This window comes from Thalassophryne amazonica, chromosome 2 (assembly GCF_902500255.1).
Source record: "Thalassophryne amazonica chromosome 2, fThaAma1.1, whole genome shotgun sequence".
In the NCBI taxonomy this organism is placed as follows: domain Eukaryota; kingdom Metazoa; phylum Chordata; class Actinopteri; order Batrachoidiformes; family Batrachoididae; genus Thalassophryne; species Thalassophryne amazonica.
The window spans coordinates 2701702-2718441 of NC_047104.1; the positions used below are offsets into that span (position 1 = coordinate 2701702).

The 16740-nt window shown below is 46.3% G+C and overlaps 1 protein-coding gene across 3 annotated transcripts in view; it reads right to left on the minus strand.

Moving 5' to 3' along the window:
- Positions 1 to 3910: 3910 nt before the first annotated feature.
- The window catches only part of si:ch73-204p21.2, a 34138-nt gene continuing 21308 nt past the window's right edge, over positions 3911 to 16740 (minus strand). The window contains exons 4-6 of one of the 3 annotated variants that reach the window (XM_034160617.1): positions 15046 to 15108; positions 14885 to 14956; positions 3911 to 4327 (exon numbers count right to left, since the gene is read on the minus strand). In XM_034160617.1, the coding sequence (XP_034016508.1) occupies positions 4023 to 4327; positions 14885 to 14956; positions 15046 to 15108 (440 nt within the window). In that variant the 3' untranslated portion in view covers positions 3911 to 4022. Of the gene's footprint in view, positions 4352 to 14884; positions 14957 to 15045; positions 15109 to 16740 lie in introns of all 3 variants that reach the window. The other 2 variants (XM_034160608.1, XM_034160624.1) reach the window with 2 other exon arrangements.

The following is a 16740-nucleotide window of genomic DNA, read 5'->3' on the forward strand; positions in this document are numbered from 1 at the left end:
AAAATATTCCACATTATTTGCCTGATCATAACAATTACAAAAAGGTATAGTTTGGACTATCTGTGACTGGATTCTATGGAGTTATGGGATAAAAACAGCAAGAATGGTGACAAAGGTCAGTGTCATTTTGTACACGGCTCAAAAGTTGCTCCAATTTTGGTAAAAAGTGATGCAAATTATTGGTTGAGCTAATAGGATTAATAAATGGAATAGTGTTGACAGTATTGTTTTGAAAATATAATTTATTTACATCTGCAAAAAAAAAAAGATTTAAATGCTTAACTTTTAATAAACCTTTATTTTCATTTCAAATCATTAGTTACAAATGTGTTGAACGTTTAAAAGTCATGTTTAGAAATATTTGAACACGTTAGCCCGCTCAGCTACGCTACTTTATATGCTCCCTAGCTGAGCGACCTCACTTAGCATGATGTTAACTGGCTAGGCTAGCAGAGTCATTATCAACCTGATAAACAAATAACTCAAAGAATGTAAACAGTCTTGGCTTACACTAAACTACAAAATCTATCCATCTGTTTTTGGAATAGTTCATAGTTACAGCAGGATTTAATGAACTTAAGTGGCATAGTATCACGCTAACATGATAGTTGCCATTTTGATGAGCTAACATCTGTTACCTCAGCTGTTTGTGACTGGGCGTTGATGTAAACTGTACGAGGTCTGTCAATATAGTATAGGTCCTTTTTATTTTTTTCAAAAACTATATGGATTTCATTCATATGTTTTTACGTCAGACATGCTTGAACCCTCGTGCGCATGCGTGAGTTTTTCCACGCCTGTCGGTGACGTCATTCGCCTGTGAGCACTCCTTGTGGGAGGAGTCGTCCAGCCCCTCGTCGGAATTCCTTTGTCTGAGAAGTTGCTGAGAGACTGGTGCTTTGTTTGATCAAAATTTTTCTAAACCTGTGAGACACATCGAAGTGGACATTGTTTGAAAAATTAAGCTGGTTTTCGGTGAAAATTTTAACAGCTGATGAGAGATTTTGAGGTGATACTGTCGCTTTAAGGACTTCCCACGGTGCGAGACGTCGCGCAGCGCTCTCAGGCGCCGTCGTCAGCCTGTTTCAAGCTGAAAACCTCCACATTTCAGGCTCTATTGATCCAGGACGTCGTGAGAGAACAGAGAAGTTTCAAAAGAAGTCGGTTTCAGCATTTTATCCGGATATTCCACTGTTAAAGGAGATTTTTTTAATGAAAGACATGCGGACGGGTCTGCGTGTCGGGACGCAGCCGGCGCGGTGTGGCGGCACAGGAAAAACACCTCCGTGTTGATAACCATTTGTAAAATCCAGGCGGCTTTTGATGGCTTTCAGTGGAGTGAGTATATGAGAAATTGTTTAACAGCTGGAGATGTTCCAACTTGTCCTTTAGGCTTCCAACAGAGGTGTTTTTCCTGTGGCGGAGCGTCGCGGCGGCTGCGAGCCGACACTGCAATCCATCCGCACGTCTTTCATTAAAAAAATCTCCTTTAACAGTGGAATATCCGGATAAAATGCTGAAACCGACTTCTTCTGAAACTTCTCTGTTCTCTCACGACGTCCTGGATCAATAGAGCCTGAAATGTGGAGGTTTTCAGCTTGAAACAGGCTGACGACGGCGCCTGAGAGCGCTGTGCGACGTCTCGCACCGTGGGAAGTCCTTAAAGCGACAGTATCACCTCAAAATCTCTCATCAGCCGTTAAAATTTTCACCGAAAACCAGCTTAATTTTTCGAACCGTGTCCACTTCGATGTGCCTCACAGGTTTAGAAAAAAGTTTGATCAAACAAAGCGCCAGTCTCTCAGCAACTTCTCAGAGACAAAGGAATTCCGACGAGGGGCTGGACGACTCCTCCCACAAGGAGTGCTCACAGGCGAATGACGTCACCGACAGGCATGGAAAAACTCACGCATGCGCACGAGGGTTCAAGCATGTCTGACGTAAAAACATATGAATGAAATCCATATAGTTTTTGAAAAAAATAAAAAGGACCTATACTTTATTGACAGACCTCGTACAAATTTACGATTAATGTTCACCCGAATGAGGCAATGAATTATCAAATATATCACCTGTCTCAGTGAATTTGGGCAGATCTCATGATTATAAGGACTGAGACACTGTAGTTATAACTGCAGCATTAGTATGTTAAAGTGCATAAATCAGTATGTTAATGTGATAAAAAAAAGTAAAAGTTAATGCTAAAATATCATTTGTATGTTCATGCTAACGTGTATAAGCTTAATAGTTTATCATATTAATATCTGCAACACAGCCTACATGCTAACTGGAAAGTCCACAGACACACTGGGGAGGAGAGGGGAGGTGATGGTCTAGTGCAGTGATTTTCAACCTTTTTTGAGCCGCGGCACCCTTTTTATATTTACAAAATCCTGCGGCACACCACCAACCAAAATAATATTATAATGCTATTACCTCTGGTTTTGCGCAAAACCCAATTATCGCAATAGAAAATCGATACAGAAAACACCGCATTTCGAAAATCCTCAAGCATTTTGCGCTCTGATCTCAAGTAGGGCTGTCACGATTAGAAATTTCTGGAGACGATTAATTGTCAGACAAATAATTGCGATTGACGAATATATTGTCTATTTTTTTTTTCTTTTTTTCCCCCCTTCTTTATATTCTACTATTGTAGTATAATTACACAACTCTGGAAGAACGTTTGGCTTCTGTGAGTGGAGAAACTGGGAATGGTGCAACATTTTTATTTTTATCTTCATTTTACATACAGTCCCAACTTTTTCTGAATTGTGGTTGTTTCTGTTGCATTTCTGAAATTGTTTCTCCTCATCAGTCACGTTTTGTGCTTAAACACTGCATTAAGCTCAAGATTGAACAAATAAATACTTTTGGAAAATAACAGCTGTTAAAGTTCAATCAATCAATCAATCAATTTTTTATATATATTTTTATATAAGTTCAGAGTTCTCACCTGCTTTATGTGATCTGTGCGTCTGAACATTGTTTTTTTTTTGTGGCTCAGTTCATTCATATATTCTCATTTTTTCAATATGTTTTTAAAGATATTTGACCATTTATTTCATCTCATGATCTCATAAATTCAGCATACGACGCGCACATGGTGTGAACAGGACGGTAATGGCAGAATCACACCTTTAGAGAAAGTTCAGAGAGAAGTAAAGGCAGCTTCACGTTCACGTGGGACCGTCATGTGACTATCAGAGAAATTGTGGAAGAGGTGGACATCAGCACTTTTTCGGCACATTCCACTGTGACAGAAGATTTTGCCATGAAAAGAGCTGCAGCGAAATTCATCGGCACGAAGCTGATGGCGGAACAAAAGTGCCACCATGTTGAAGTCTCACAGGACATGTGACATGCTCACCTCGTCCACAATTTCTCGGATAGTCACACGACTGAAAAGTCACAGAAAGCTGTCTGAATCTTCTGAATGGTCTGAATCTTCCCACATCACCACAGCGTTCACTTTGGAAATGATCTGGTCATTTCAGCATGTTGATGGCTGACCGGAGCGCGGCTTGCTCTCCACCGTTGTGCGGCCATCTTTAAACCGGTTGTGCTGCTCCTTAGTCTGTGTGATGCCCAGAGGATCATCACCGAAAGCCGTCTGAATAATCCGAATGGTTTCCACCTGGCTGTTGCCCAGTTTGTGGCAAAATTTGATGCAGTCGCGCTGCTCCAGTCGTTCCGCCATTTTTCTTGCAAAGAAAAAATGACGAGAGACTCCACCCATCCTCACACAAAGGCTGCTTACAAGCAAATGACGCAATCGACAGGCGTGAAAGAAATCACGCATGCACACGAAGGTTCAAGGTTGGCTCATGCAAGCACACGTGATTCAAATCCAAAAGGTTTTTGAAAAAAATAAAAAGGTCGGATACTTTTCTAACAGACCTCGTATTTACAAACCAGTTTGAAGGACGTGAGCTCACATTGCTTATCTTTTTTTTGTTTGTTTTGTTTAGGTTTTTTTAATCATTGTCCTCTATTCCTGTACAGTTTGTCTTCTCCGTCCGTCATGTCTCCAGCACTGCCTTTCGATTGGGTAGCGGAGGTGAAGACTCCGCCCACTGCTCTTCCTTTGTGTGACGGACAGGGAGCGGCGTTGGACTCTTCTCCTTCCTGTCAATTCTTGCATAGGTATTCCTGCTGTTTGTGTCCCTCACGTCTTCATTGAGCTTGTCTCCACCGTCCTCACTGTGCCAAGTAGGAGCTGGTTTGTGATTGGTTGCTAGTGAAGGTGGGAGGGTTTCACTCTGGGTTGCCCCCACAACATGGTAAATGGGGGTGGAGTCTGAAGAAGTGGAGGTGAGAGGCGGGGCTTCGCACGGCTCCCGGTTTAGAACTGTAACGAGAGTGACAGGTGTGTGAAGGACCTTGAGGCAGCTTTGCTGTGATTTGATGCGATACAAATAAAATAAATTGAACAGACTGTTGTTACAATCTCAATGCAAATCTACTAAATATTATCTTTTTATTCTGATTGTCACATCTGAGACATGTTTAAGGGACTTTGTTCACTTTTCTTTGGGAGCATTACAGACGTTTGTCTCAGTGTTAGTCCATAGATTCTGTCATGTCTGTGTATTGACGTCCACATTAATTTCAATTTCAATTTATTTTCATTTATATAGCACCAAATCACAACAGAGTTGCCTCAATGTGCTTCACACAAGTAAGGACTAACCTTACTAACCCCCAGAGCAACAATGGTAAGAAAAAACTCCCTCTGATGATTTGAGGAAGAAACCTCAAGCAGACCAGACTCAAAGGGGTGACCCTCTGCTTGGGCCATGATACAGACACAAATTACAGAACAATTTACAAAACGAATATACAGGAAATGTTGCCGGTGCACAGGAAAGGAGGGTTACAGAAACAGACACCACACCCATCTCTGGATGGAGCTGCACCTCAAACAGAGAGAAAAAAACAGAATCAGGCATCAGAAAGACAAGAAATACAGTATAATTTGTCAGCATTAATCAACAAGAAGAAAAACAGAGAAATACTAAGGTGATTGCCGGCCACTAGCCCCAAACTTCACTAAAAGACCCAGAATTTAGATAAAGTTGAGGCAGAGGCCCGCTCCAATTACTAATAAAATGAATTAAAAGAGTAAAAAGCATAGTAACAGACTATACCAGTATGCTGCCATATGAAAGGGAAAATAAGTGCGTCTTAAGTCTGTACTTGAAAGTCTCCACAGAATCTAACTGTTTTATTGATGGAGGGAGATCATTCCACAGAACAGGGGCACGATAAGAGAAAGCTCTGTGACCCGCAGACTTCTTATTCACCTTAGGGACACAAAGTAGTCCTGCACCCTGAGAACGTAAAGGCCGGGCTGGTACGTAAGGTTTAATTAGGTCAGCTAGGTAAGGAGGTGCCAGTCTGTGAACAATTTTATAGACTAGTAGTAGAACCTTAAAATCTGATCTCACTGGGACAGGAAGCCAGTGACGATCAAAAATTACCTTAAGGTTTCTCACTTTGTCAGTGTCATGTATGACACACGAGCCTAGGCTAAGTGTTAACTGGTCAAGTTGATGCCGATGTCTCACTGGACCAAGAACCATCATTTCAGTCTTATCAGAGTTTAAAAGTAGGAAGTTTCTAGACATCCATCTTCTCACTGATGTAAGGCAATCTTCTAAGGATTTTATGTGGATGAGATTACCAGCAGTTATCGGCATATATAACTAAGTATCGTCAGCATAGCAGTGAAAGGTAATCCCAAAACGCTGCAATATGTGCCCAAGGGGTGCTATATAAAGGGAGAAAAGCAGGGGGCCTAAGACAGACCCCTGTGGAACTCCAAATTTCATGTCACTAAGGTTCGAGGTAGTGTTAGTGTACAAAACACTAGAAGAACATGTTCCCTGCACAATGAAATGTGTCTACTGCATTTAACCCATCCTAATTGCCAGTAGGAGCAGAAGTCGCCATTAGGCGCCCAGGGACCAGCTCCAGATGTACATCCCTGCCTTGGTCAACAGCAGGGCTGAGCAAACCAACACCGACCCATAACAAACAACACACACACAACACACAACACATAGGCTGGCCCGGTACATAAAACATATATATGAAAGCAAAACACGAGGGAAAAGGAGAAAAAAAAAACCTCATAGCCGCTGCATTAGCGGCAATGAGGAAAAAAAATCCCCATCAGCACAGAAAAACAATAATCACACAGACTAAAACAAGGACACAGGACGACAACCGAGATTTGAAAAGGTCCAGTTTATCAGAACACTCCGGAGGCAGCCTGTTTGGCGCCGTCAACGGCCTTGTCCGACAATCCTGGAGGGGGAGGGGGCAGCCCTGCGCAGTCTGAGCAGTCCTGAACAGTTCTAACACAGTCAACGTCGGAGCTGGACAAGCTGAGGGGAGGGGGGAAGACCAGGGAGCGAGGCTTAAGTGTTGATCTTCTGAGGAGGTTTTATCACAGCGACCTTGAAGTGCAGCTGTATTTGGGGAAGCCAAATGAATAGCCAGATTAGCAGACGTCTGAAAGATTCCACAGTTCTGAGAACAGAGTGGCTCTCAATGCATCTGAATGTAGAATGTGGTCTTCACAGACGGTCAGAGCGGGTTTCCAGGGCTGCAATTCTGCTCGAGATGTTTCCAACGCGCAGTTAACCCCCGCCGACTGCGCAGCCACTGCCTTCCCAATCAAATCAATCATGTAGGGCAGCCTGGAAGGACCAATCAAAGCTGCTTCCACTTTCTTGATTTTCCGGTAGACCAGCATAGTGCCCGCTCCACACATCAGAAAGCCGGTCACCACCAAGCCGAATATGTACACATCTTCGACGTCCTCCCCAGAAAGCATGTAAAGGCACATGACCTGCCATCTCCTCCACGAGTCCAACACGTAACCCATCGCATGCGTCCCGGCAGGACAGGTCAGGTCCTCCGCCCCCGAATGTCTTGTAGAAAAAATAGTGTCAATTGCATTCAGAGACCACTTTAACAGATCCATTTTTGTCATTTTCCAGAAGAGCAAAGCTGCAGCCTCACAGACAACACGCCACAGAAGCAGGAAAGATAAGGAGGGAGGGAGAAGAGAAAAGTGCGTCCGTCTCGGCCGAGTGCAAGCTGGCAAAAAAAAAAAAAAAGCTCCTGTTTACTACATATTTTGCAGCAGTCAAGGAGTTGAGAAGACCTAAGCTCAACTCCACGCACACACACACGCACACACAAACACTCAAACACAAAACAAGCCATTATTCCTTAACAGAATACAGTAGATGTGGGAGAATCAATCCTAATATTGATAATATTGATACCAACACTGGTATTGATATTGAACGATCCTCCTGCAAAAAGATAGATACTCAAGCTTTTTTTCTCTCCCGCACGCACTGACTGCTGCGGACGCAGATTCATCAAAGTCTACTCTCTGTCTGTAAGAGCAGCGCTGCGCTGTGTCACACAACACGGAGCTAGGCCTGTATTTACTTGGTATCAGGTCCATACCAAAATTCCCGGTATTGCCCACCTCTAGAATACAGCAGTGCCACAGTGAGGCAGAGGTCTTGAAAAATACGAGGTCTATTAGAAAAGTATCCGACCTTATTATTTTTTTCAAAAACCATATGGATTTGAATCACGTGTGATTACATCAGACATGCTTGAACCCTCGTGGAACCCTTAACGGCTGATGAGAGATTTTGGTCTGGTAGTGTCGCCGTAAGGACGGCCCACGGCACCTGACGGCGATCTGCGCTTCGAGGCGGCAGCGTCTCACCGTTTCAAGTTGAAAACTTCCACATTTCAGGCTCTGTTGACCCAGTAAGTCGTCAGAGAACAGAGAACTCAGAAGAAGTCGGCATGAGGAGTTTATTCGGACATTCCATTGTTAACGGACATTTTGTAATGAAAGAACGTGCGGGCAGAGTCGCATGTCGGGCCGGACCCGACCGCGGGGGGTCGCAACAAGAAAAACACCTCCGTTGGAAACCTTAACGGGCAAGTTGGAACATGCCCAAGCTGTTAAACAATTTCTCAGTTACTCACTTGTTGAAAGCCATCAAATGCCGCCTGAATTTTACAAATGGTTTTCAACACGGAGGTGTTTTTCCTGTCGCGGCGCACACAGATTTGCAGAGTCGTCACAGAAACGACTCGGGGAATTTGCGCGCACGTCTTTCATTAAAAAATGTCCTTAAACAGTGGAATGTCTGCATAAAGTCCTCATGCCGGCCTCTTCTGAATCTTCTCTGTTCTCTCATGACGTCCTGGGTGAATTAAGCCTTAAATTAGGATGTTTTCAGGTCGAAACAGGCCGACGACGGCGCCTGGAAGCGCTGCACGACGTCCCGCTGCGTGGGAAGTCCTTACACCGACAGAAACACCCTATAATCTCTCATCAGCCGTTAAACTTTTCACTGAAAACCAGCTTAATTTCTCGAATAGTGTTCACTCGGATATTCCTCACAGGTCCAGAAAAAATTTTGATAAAGCAACGCGCGCAGTCTCCAGCAGCGTGTGAAACAAAAGGAATTCAGCTGAGAGGGCGGGACCACATCTCACTCAAGGCCTGCCCACAGGAGGTCTGCAGTTTCCTGGGCCGTCGGGAGCTTCGAGAGGGCCATGAAGTGGGCCACCTTGGAGAACCGGTCCACTATCGTGAGGATGGTGGTCATGCCCTGGGACGGCAGGAGGCCCGTGACGAAGTCCAGGCCGATGTGGGACCAGGGGCGGTGGGGCACAGGTAACGGCTGGAGGAGACCCTGTGCCCGTTGGTGGTCTGCCGTTCCCCTGGCGCAGGTGGTGCAGGCCTGGACATACTCCCAGACGTCGGCTTCCATAGACGCCCACCAGAAGCGCTGCCTGACCACTGCCACGGTTCTTCGCACCCCTGGGTGACAGGAGAGCTTGGACCCGTGACAGAAGTCCAGGACAGCAGCTCTGGCTTCCGGTGGGACGTAGAGTCTGTTCCTTGGGCCGGTCCCCGGGTCCGGGTTCCATGCCAGGGCCTCCCGGACGGTCTTCTCCACATCCCAGGTGAGGGCTGCCACGATAGTGGACTCGGGGATGATAGGTTCCGGTGGATCTGACAGCTCGACCTTGACCTCTTCTTCATGGACCCGGGACAGGGCGTCAGATCGCTGGTTCTTAGTCCCGGGGCGGTAGGTAATCCGGAAGTCAAATCGCCCGAAGAACAGTGACCAGCGGGCTTGCCTGGGGTTCAGACGCTTGGCGGTCCGAATGTACTCCAGGTTCCGATGGTCCGTGAAAACCGTAAATGGTACCACAGCTCCCTCCAAATGGTGTCTCCACTCCTCAAGAGCCTCTTTCACCGCAAGAAGTTCCCGATTGCCGACATCATAGTTCTGCTCCGCCGGGGTCAACCTGCGGGAAAAATAGGCACATGGATGGAGAACCTTGTCGGACTCTCCGCTCTGGGACAGCACGGCTCCTATCCCTGAGTCAGAGGCATCCACTTCAACAACAAACTGGCGATTGGGATCGGGTTGCACCAGAACGGGTGCAGACGAGAACCGATGTTTCAACTCCCTAAACGCGGCTTCGCACCGATCCGACCAGGTGAAGGGGACTTTAGTGGAGGTCAGGGCCATCAGGGGGCTAACTACCTGGCTATAACCCTTAATAAATCTCCGGTAGAAATTTGCGAAGCCGAGGAACTGCTGCAGCTTCCTACGGCTTGTCGGTTGGGGCCAATCCCTCACCGCCGCAACCTTGGCTGGATCGGGTGCGACGGTGTTGGAGGAGATGATGAACCCCAGGAAGGACAAAGAAGTGTGGTGGAACTCGCACTTCTCGCCCTTCACAAACAGCCGGTTCTCCAATAACTGCTGCAGGACCTGACGTACATGCTGGACATGGGTCTCAGGATCCGGGGAGAAGATGAGGATGTCGTCCAGGTATATGAAGACGAACCGGTGCAGGAAGTCCCGCAAGACATCATTAACCAATGCCTGGAACGTCGCGGGCGCATTGGTGAGGCCGAACGGCATGACCAGGTACTCAAAGTGACCTAACGGGGTGTTAAATGCCGTCTTCCATTCTTCTCCCTTCCGGATCCGAACCAGGTGGTACGCATTTCTAAGATCCAATTTGGTGAAAATTTGGGCTCCATGCAGGGGCATGAACACAGAATCTAACAGAGGCAGCGGGTATCGATTACGAACTGTGACTTCGTTCAGCCCTCTGTAGTCTATGCATGGACGGAGTCCGCCGTCTTTCTTGCCCACAAAAAAGAAACCTGCACCCATCGGGGAGGTGGAGTTCCGGATCAACCCGGCAGCTAAGGAGTCCCGGATGTAGGTCTCCATTGATTCGCGCTCAGGACGAGAGAGGTTGTACAGCCTGCTGGACGGGTACTCAGCGCCTGGGATCAAATCAATGGCACAATCGTACGGACGGTGCGGGGGAAGAGCGAGTGCCAGATCTTTGCTGAAGACGTCAGCAAGATTATGGTACTCCTCAGGCACCGCTGACAGATTTGGGGGGGACTTTAACCTCCTCATTAGCTGTCACACCAGGTGGAACCGAGGATCCTAAACATTCCCGGTGGCAGGTATCGCTCCACTGCATCACTACCCCAGACGGCCAATCAATCCGGGGATTGTGCTTTAATATCCATGGAAACCCCAAAATCACTCGGGAGGTAGAAGGTGTTATATAAAACACAATCTCCTCCCTGTGATTTCCAGTCACTGGTTGTGTCTGGTGTGTGATTAATGGGAGAAGGGTGCCATCTAGTGCCCGTACCTTCAATGGGGAAGGTAGTGCCACTAGAGGGAGCCCTACCTCCCTGGCCCATCTGCTGTCCAGCAGATTCCCTTCAGACCCCGTGTCCACCAGTGCTGGGGCGTGAAGGGTAAGATCCCCACAAAGGATCGTCACTGGGATGCGTGCTGATCTACGGGCTTTTCCCGTGTGGATGTTATGGCCCACCCTTAACCCAGTCTTTAAGGGCGGGCGTTGTAGTTTAACCGTTTGGGGCAGTTTCTTTGTATGTGCTCGTCAGAGCCACAGAAAAAAACACTCCCCATGAGTCAGCCTCCATTGTCTGTCATGTGATTTTACTTTGGCCCTGCTCGTGTCCATAGCTTCGTCAGCAGGGGGAGCTGTGGCTCCACGGAGCTCTCTGACTGTGGAGCGTGGAGACGGCGACACCCTTTCGTACCCGGAAGGAAGAGGGACAGCTCGTGCCCGGCCACGCCCTTCGCCCCGCTCCCGACGGTGTTCTTCTAACCGGTTGTCCAACCGTATAACCAGGTCGACAAGCCCGTCAAAATCCCGCGGCTCATCCTTAGCCAGCAGGTGCTCCTTCAGGACCAGAGACAGTCCATTTACGAAGGCGGCGCGGAGTGCAACGTTATTCCAGCCGGACCTCGCAGCCACGATGCGGAAGTCGACTGCGTACTCGGCTGCACGCCGACGTCCCTGTCTCATAGACAGCAGCACAGTCGAAGCGGTCTTGCCTCTATTGGGATGATCAAACACTTGTTTAAACTCCCTCACAAACCCAGTATATGTCATTAGGAGCCGTGAGTTTTGCTCCCAGAGCGCCGTAGCCCAGGCGCGTGCCTCTCCTCGAAGCAAATTGATGACATAAGCCACTCGGCTAGCATCTGACGCGTACATGACGGGACGTTGTGCAAAGAGAAGTGAACACTGCATTAAGAAGTCCGCGCACATCTCGACACAACCTCCGTACTGTTCTGGTGGGCTTATGTATGCTTCACGGGATGGGGGGGGGGGTTCGTTGAATCACCACTGGAATGTCTGTATTTTGTGCTCGGTTGGCTGGAGGAGGTGCTGCAGCAGCGCCTGGAGTGCGCGCTTCTACCTGAGCGGTGAGAGCCTCCATCCTCCGATTGAGTATGACGTTCTGCTCGGTTACTAAATCCAACCGAGCAGTGAAGGCGGTTAAGATTTGCTGCAGCTCTCCTAATACGCCTCCTGCCGACGCCTGTGCACCCTGTGTTTCCATTGGCGGTTCAAGCGATGGTTGACGCCCCTCGGGATCCATGACGCTGGCCGAGAAATCCTGTTGTGAAAAGTGTAGGAACAAGGACCCACAACAGGGGGCGCAAATGAACGGACAATGGAATAAGCCAAAATATAACAATTTAATGTTGTGAATGTGCACAACAGAGCAACAGACAACACAATTGAGATCAACAGTCAAATAAGTTACGGTGATGTGTGAGCAGGCTCGAGGATAGAAGACGCCCGTCCAGAAAAGAGCCGGATCCCACACGCCTTACACTCTACCGGACCTGAAGCAATCCTGGAGCCACCAAGCGCTGGGTCCCCAGGTGGCCACTGCCTCCGGCTGTCAGATCGGGTACTGCTGGCAGGAAGAACAGACAGGTGATGGTGGGTGCGTGAACACCCAGCAAACAGTTCAACATAAAGGTGGAAAGCACCTCCACCTCTCAATCACAATGCACACGGAGCTCGTACAGATCCTGAAGTCACACTAAACAGAGTCTGTAAACTCAGAATTATGTCAGTCAGCAAAGAAGTAAAGACGTTACCACTGTATGACACTAAAAAGGCTGAGACGTTTACTTGTCGGTAGACGATTTCTCGGCAGTGAGGTGAAGATGCTGCCCGGCTCTTATGGAGGTGTGGATGATGGTGATGAGTGACAGCTGGCGTAGTGACAGCTGCCACTCCCGATTGCTATGGCACCCTCACGTGCCTGAAGCCCGCACTTCAGGCAGGACGCCCTCTGGTGGTGGGCCAGCAGTACCTCCTCTTCAGCGGCCCACACAACAAAAATATAACATATATCTTTTCATTTTAAATAATGCACTAATTCTGAAGTTTTGTAACAAACACAGACAGATGCCAAAGGGATTATGGGTAAATAAGCCTCCGCTAACACTGATTGGTTGACTCCTTCATTCTATATAAAAACCAACGCGTTAATGTGAGGTGTGTGTGTTGGTGTTTACATATACGAGTAAATGTGTTTTTGTAAAATATGCCTTTTTTATTTGTAAAAAAAAAAGCCATTTGCAAAAGCCAAAAAGTCAAGTTGTGATGAGACAACTGTCTAACCGGGGTCAAAATAAATAGAACACTGCCATCTACTGACGTCCAGACTCTCATACTGCCATGAACACTACTGGCCAGTAGATGGCAGTCGAGACCGTGAAAACGTGCCAAAACAAATATTCTAGATAATCCGTGTCTGCTACATTTAAGAGGCATGGAATTTAATAAACGCAAACTGAATTTCAGATATCTTATATACGAGGTCTGTCAATAAATTAACGGTCCTTTTTATTTTTTTCAAAAACCATATGGATTTCATTCATATGTTTTTACGTCAGACATGCTTGAACCCTCGTGCGCATGCGTGAGTTTTTCCACGCCTGTCGGTGACATCATTCGCCCGTGAGCACGCCTTGGGAAGGAGTGGTCCCGCCCCCTCGTCGGATTTTCATTGTCTGGAAATGGCGGAATGAAAAGGACTTTTTTTCTATCAGAATTTTTTCAGAAGCTGTTAGAGACATGCCTATCTCGGCTTTCAGTGCTTACCAGTCGAGTGAGTATAAGAGAACTTGTGGAGAGCTGGACATGTCCCAACTTGTCCTCTAACACTCCAAAACGGAGGTGTTTCTTTGTCTCGCTTCATCAGCGAATCGGTCGTGACGCGCGAAGCCTCCGCGCGGCTTTCCATGACAAACTCTCTTGTTAAAAGTGAAATCTGCTGGAAAATGGCTGATGTCCAGCTCTTGTGATAACCAGAGAAAGAGCACATGATGGTCTCGTATCCACAGAACCATCAGCTTAGAAATGATCCAGTGGTTTGTGCCGCGTCGTCGCAGCTCGGAGCGCGGCGCACCGACCATCCTTAAAGGGGTCCTTAAAGCTGTAGTTAAAGTCCTTATTCTCTGTGAAGCCCGTAAAATTTTCACCGAAAGCCAGATAAATTTTTCGAATGGTTTCCAGGTGTCAGTCTCTAACAGCTTCTGAAAAAATTCTGATGGAAAAAAGTCCTTTTCATTCCGCCATTTCCAGACAATGAAAATCCGACGAGGGGGCGGGACCACTCCTTCCACAAGGCGTGCTCACAGGCAAATGACGTCACCGACAGGCGTGGAAAAACTCACGCATGCGCATGAGGGTTCAAGCTTGTCTGACGTAAAAACATATGAATGAAATCCATATAGTTTTTGAAAAAAATAAAAAGGACCATTACTTTATGGACAGACCTCGTATATTACTCTGGAACAAAGACCACAGACAGTGTTTGATATAATCAGCACTCTAAAGAGCAAACAGGAATCCATTGCAGCTCACAGCGATTTCAACTGAAAATAATGAGAAGCAGCCTGAGCTTCTTCTGGCATTTTTACATAAAACAAACACAATAACAACGTCTAAAAAACAGTTTTAGGCACATGGACAACAGCATTAAACTCTTTGTTTAATGTTGTTGTCCGTGTGGAGCCTGACCAGAGCGTCTCAAATGCATTTCTTCTGTTGTGAATGTACTGAGATTACCCATAATGCACCTGGACACAGCATGCCCACACTGAAACCTTAAAAAATAGGGCATTACTTTAAAACTAAAACATATATCTGATATTTTCACTTTATAAAACTTCAGACGTGACATTAATTTAAATAACTTGTCCGAAATTAGTTTGGTTAAAATTTTAACCGTAAGTTAAAAGTCTCTTCCCTTCCATCCTTCCTCCTTTCTTATTTGCTTCATTCTTCCCTCTCTCCCTTTTGCTTCTTCCTTTCCGTGCACCCTCCATGCTTCCTTCCTCCCTTAACAACTGACTTCCACCTTGAAGAGTTTCCACGTTTTCACCAGAAAATTATTTCTGATTGAAATCAAACACATTATGAAAGAAGAAGAAAGACAGACCATGAGGTTGTGACACCACCAGGTGGCTCCTCCAGGGAATGAAGCTGATTGAGTTTTCATCCTCATTTGACTCTGAAAACACACAGACACTCTCATGATGTCCAAACATCAGAATAACATGAATAAAGTGGTTCGTGTTTGTGCCAAGGAAACTGAAGTACCGGCAGCAGTGTCAGAGTCACTTCCTGTCCTCTTTCCTGCTGTGCTGCCATTGGTCTGAACATCTGAGGAGGACACACAGAGGTCAGAGTGTCACATGAAGGCTTCCACACATTTGACTGACGGAATGAGTGTCACTTGTTTGTGTGTGTCTGACACTCAGAGGATGTGGTAACGGATACGTGCTTTGGGAGAAGTCAGCAGGGGCCTGACGTACAAAGACGTGTGAGGGTTTCCTACTGAAACATGTCGTATGCAAAAAAATATCTATCAAAGTGTGCGAATGCACGGATCCAAACATGTTCCATTTGTGGAGTAAATGAAGCAAACAAAGTGGAGATATGCAGCAATATTTTATTTGGAACCCTGTGAACTAGAATAAACATGAAACGGAAGCAGCGTACTCACACTGGAGGCGCCGCGGCTGACAGTGTGTGACATCACAACGATACACGTTTATTGACAAATACTGTACACAGGGAGACATTCAAAGCGCATATTAAACAAATATGTAGGACTGCTTTTTTGCATTTGCGCAATATCTCTAAAATTAGAAAGGTCTTGTCTCAGAGTGATGCTGAAAAACTAATTCATGCATTTATTTCCTCTAGGCTGGACTATTGTAATTCATTATTATCAGGTTGTCCTAAAAGTTCCCTGAAAAGCCTTCAGTTAATTCAAAATGCTGCAGCTAGAGTACTGACGGGGTCTAGAAGGAGAGAGCATATCTCACCCATATTGGCCTCTCTTCATTGGCTTCCTGTTAATTCTAGAATATAATTTAAAATTCTTCTTCTTACTTATAAGGTTTTGAATAATCAGGTCCCATCTTATCTTAGGGACCTCATAGTACCATATCACCCCAATAGAGCGCTTCGCTCTCAGACTGCAGGCTTACTTGTAGTTCCTAGGGTTTGTAAGAGTAGAATGGGAGGCAGAGCCTTCAGCTTTCAGGCTCCTCTCCTGTGGAACCAGCTCTCAATTCAGATCAGGGAGACAGACACCCTCTCTACTTTTAAGATTAGGCTTAAAACTTTCCTTTTTGCTAAAGCTTATAGTTAGGGCTGGATCAGGTGACCCTGAACCATCCCTTAGTTATGCTGCTATAGACTTAGACTGCTGGGGGGTTCCCATGATGCACTGAGTGTTTCTTTCTCTTTTTGCTCTGTATGTACCACTCTGCATTTAATCATTAGTGATTGATCGCTGCTCTCTTCCACAGCATGTCTTTTTCCTGGTTCTCTCCCTCAGCCCCAACCAGTCCCAGCAGAAGACTGCCCCTCCCTGAGCCTGGTTCTGCTGGAGGTTTCTTCCTGTTAAAAGGGAGTTTTTCCTTCCCACTGTAGCCAAGTGCTTGCTCACAGGGGGTCGTTTTGACCGTTGGGGTTTTACATAATTATTGTATGGCCTTGCCTTACAATATAAAGCGCCTTGGGGCAACTGTTTGTTGTGATTTGGTGCTATATAAAAAAAAAAAAAAAATTGAAAAAAAAAATTGTTCTCAACGCCATTTTCCTCATCACTTTGCACATGTTTTTATATCCATCCACATAACTGCAAACACGTGGGTGTGTTAGTTGTCCATCAGTGTGTCTCTGATGTGCACATCACTCTGTTGACTTCATGTTTTCGCACTATTAACGGTTCCCAACAGCAACAGCTGTAGAAATGTGCATACGCCAGCCTGGATTTTTGTG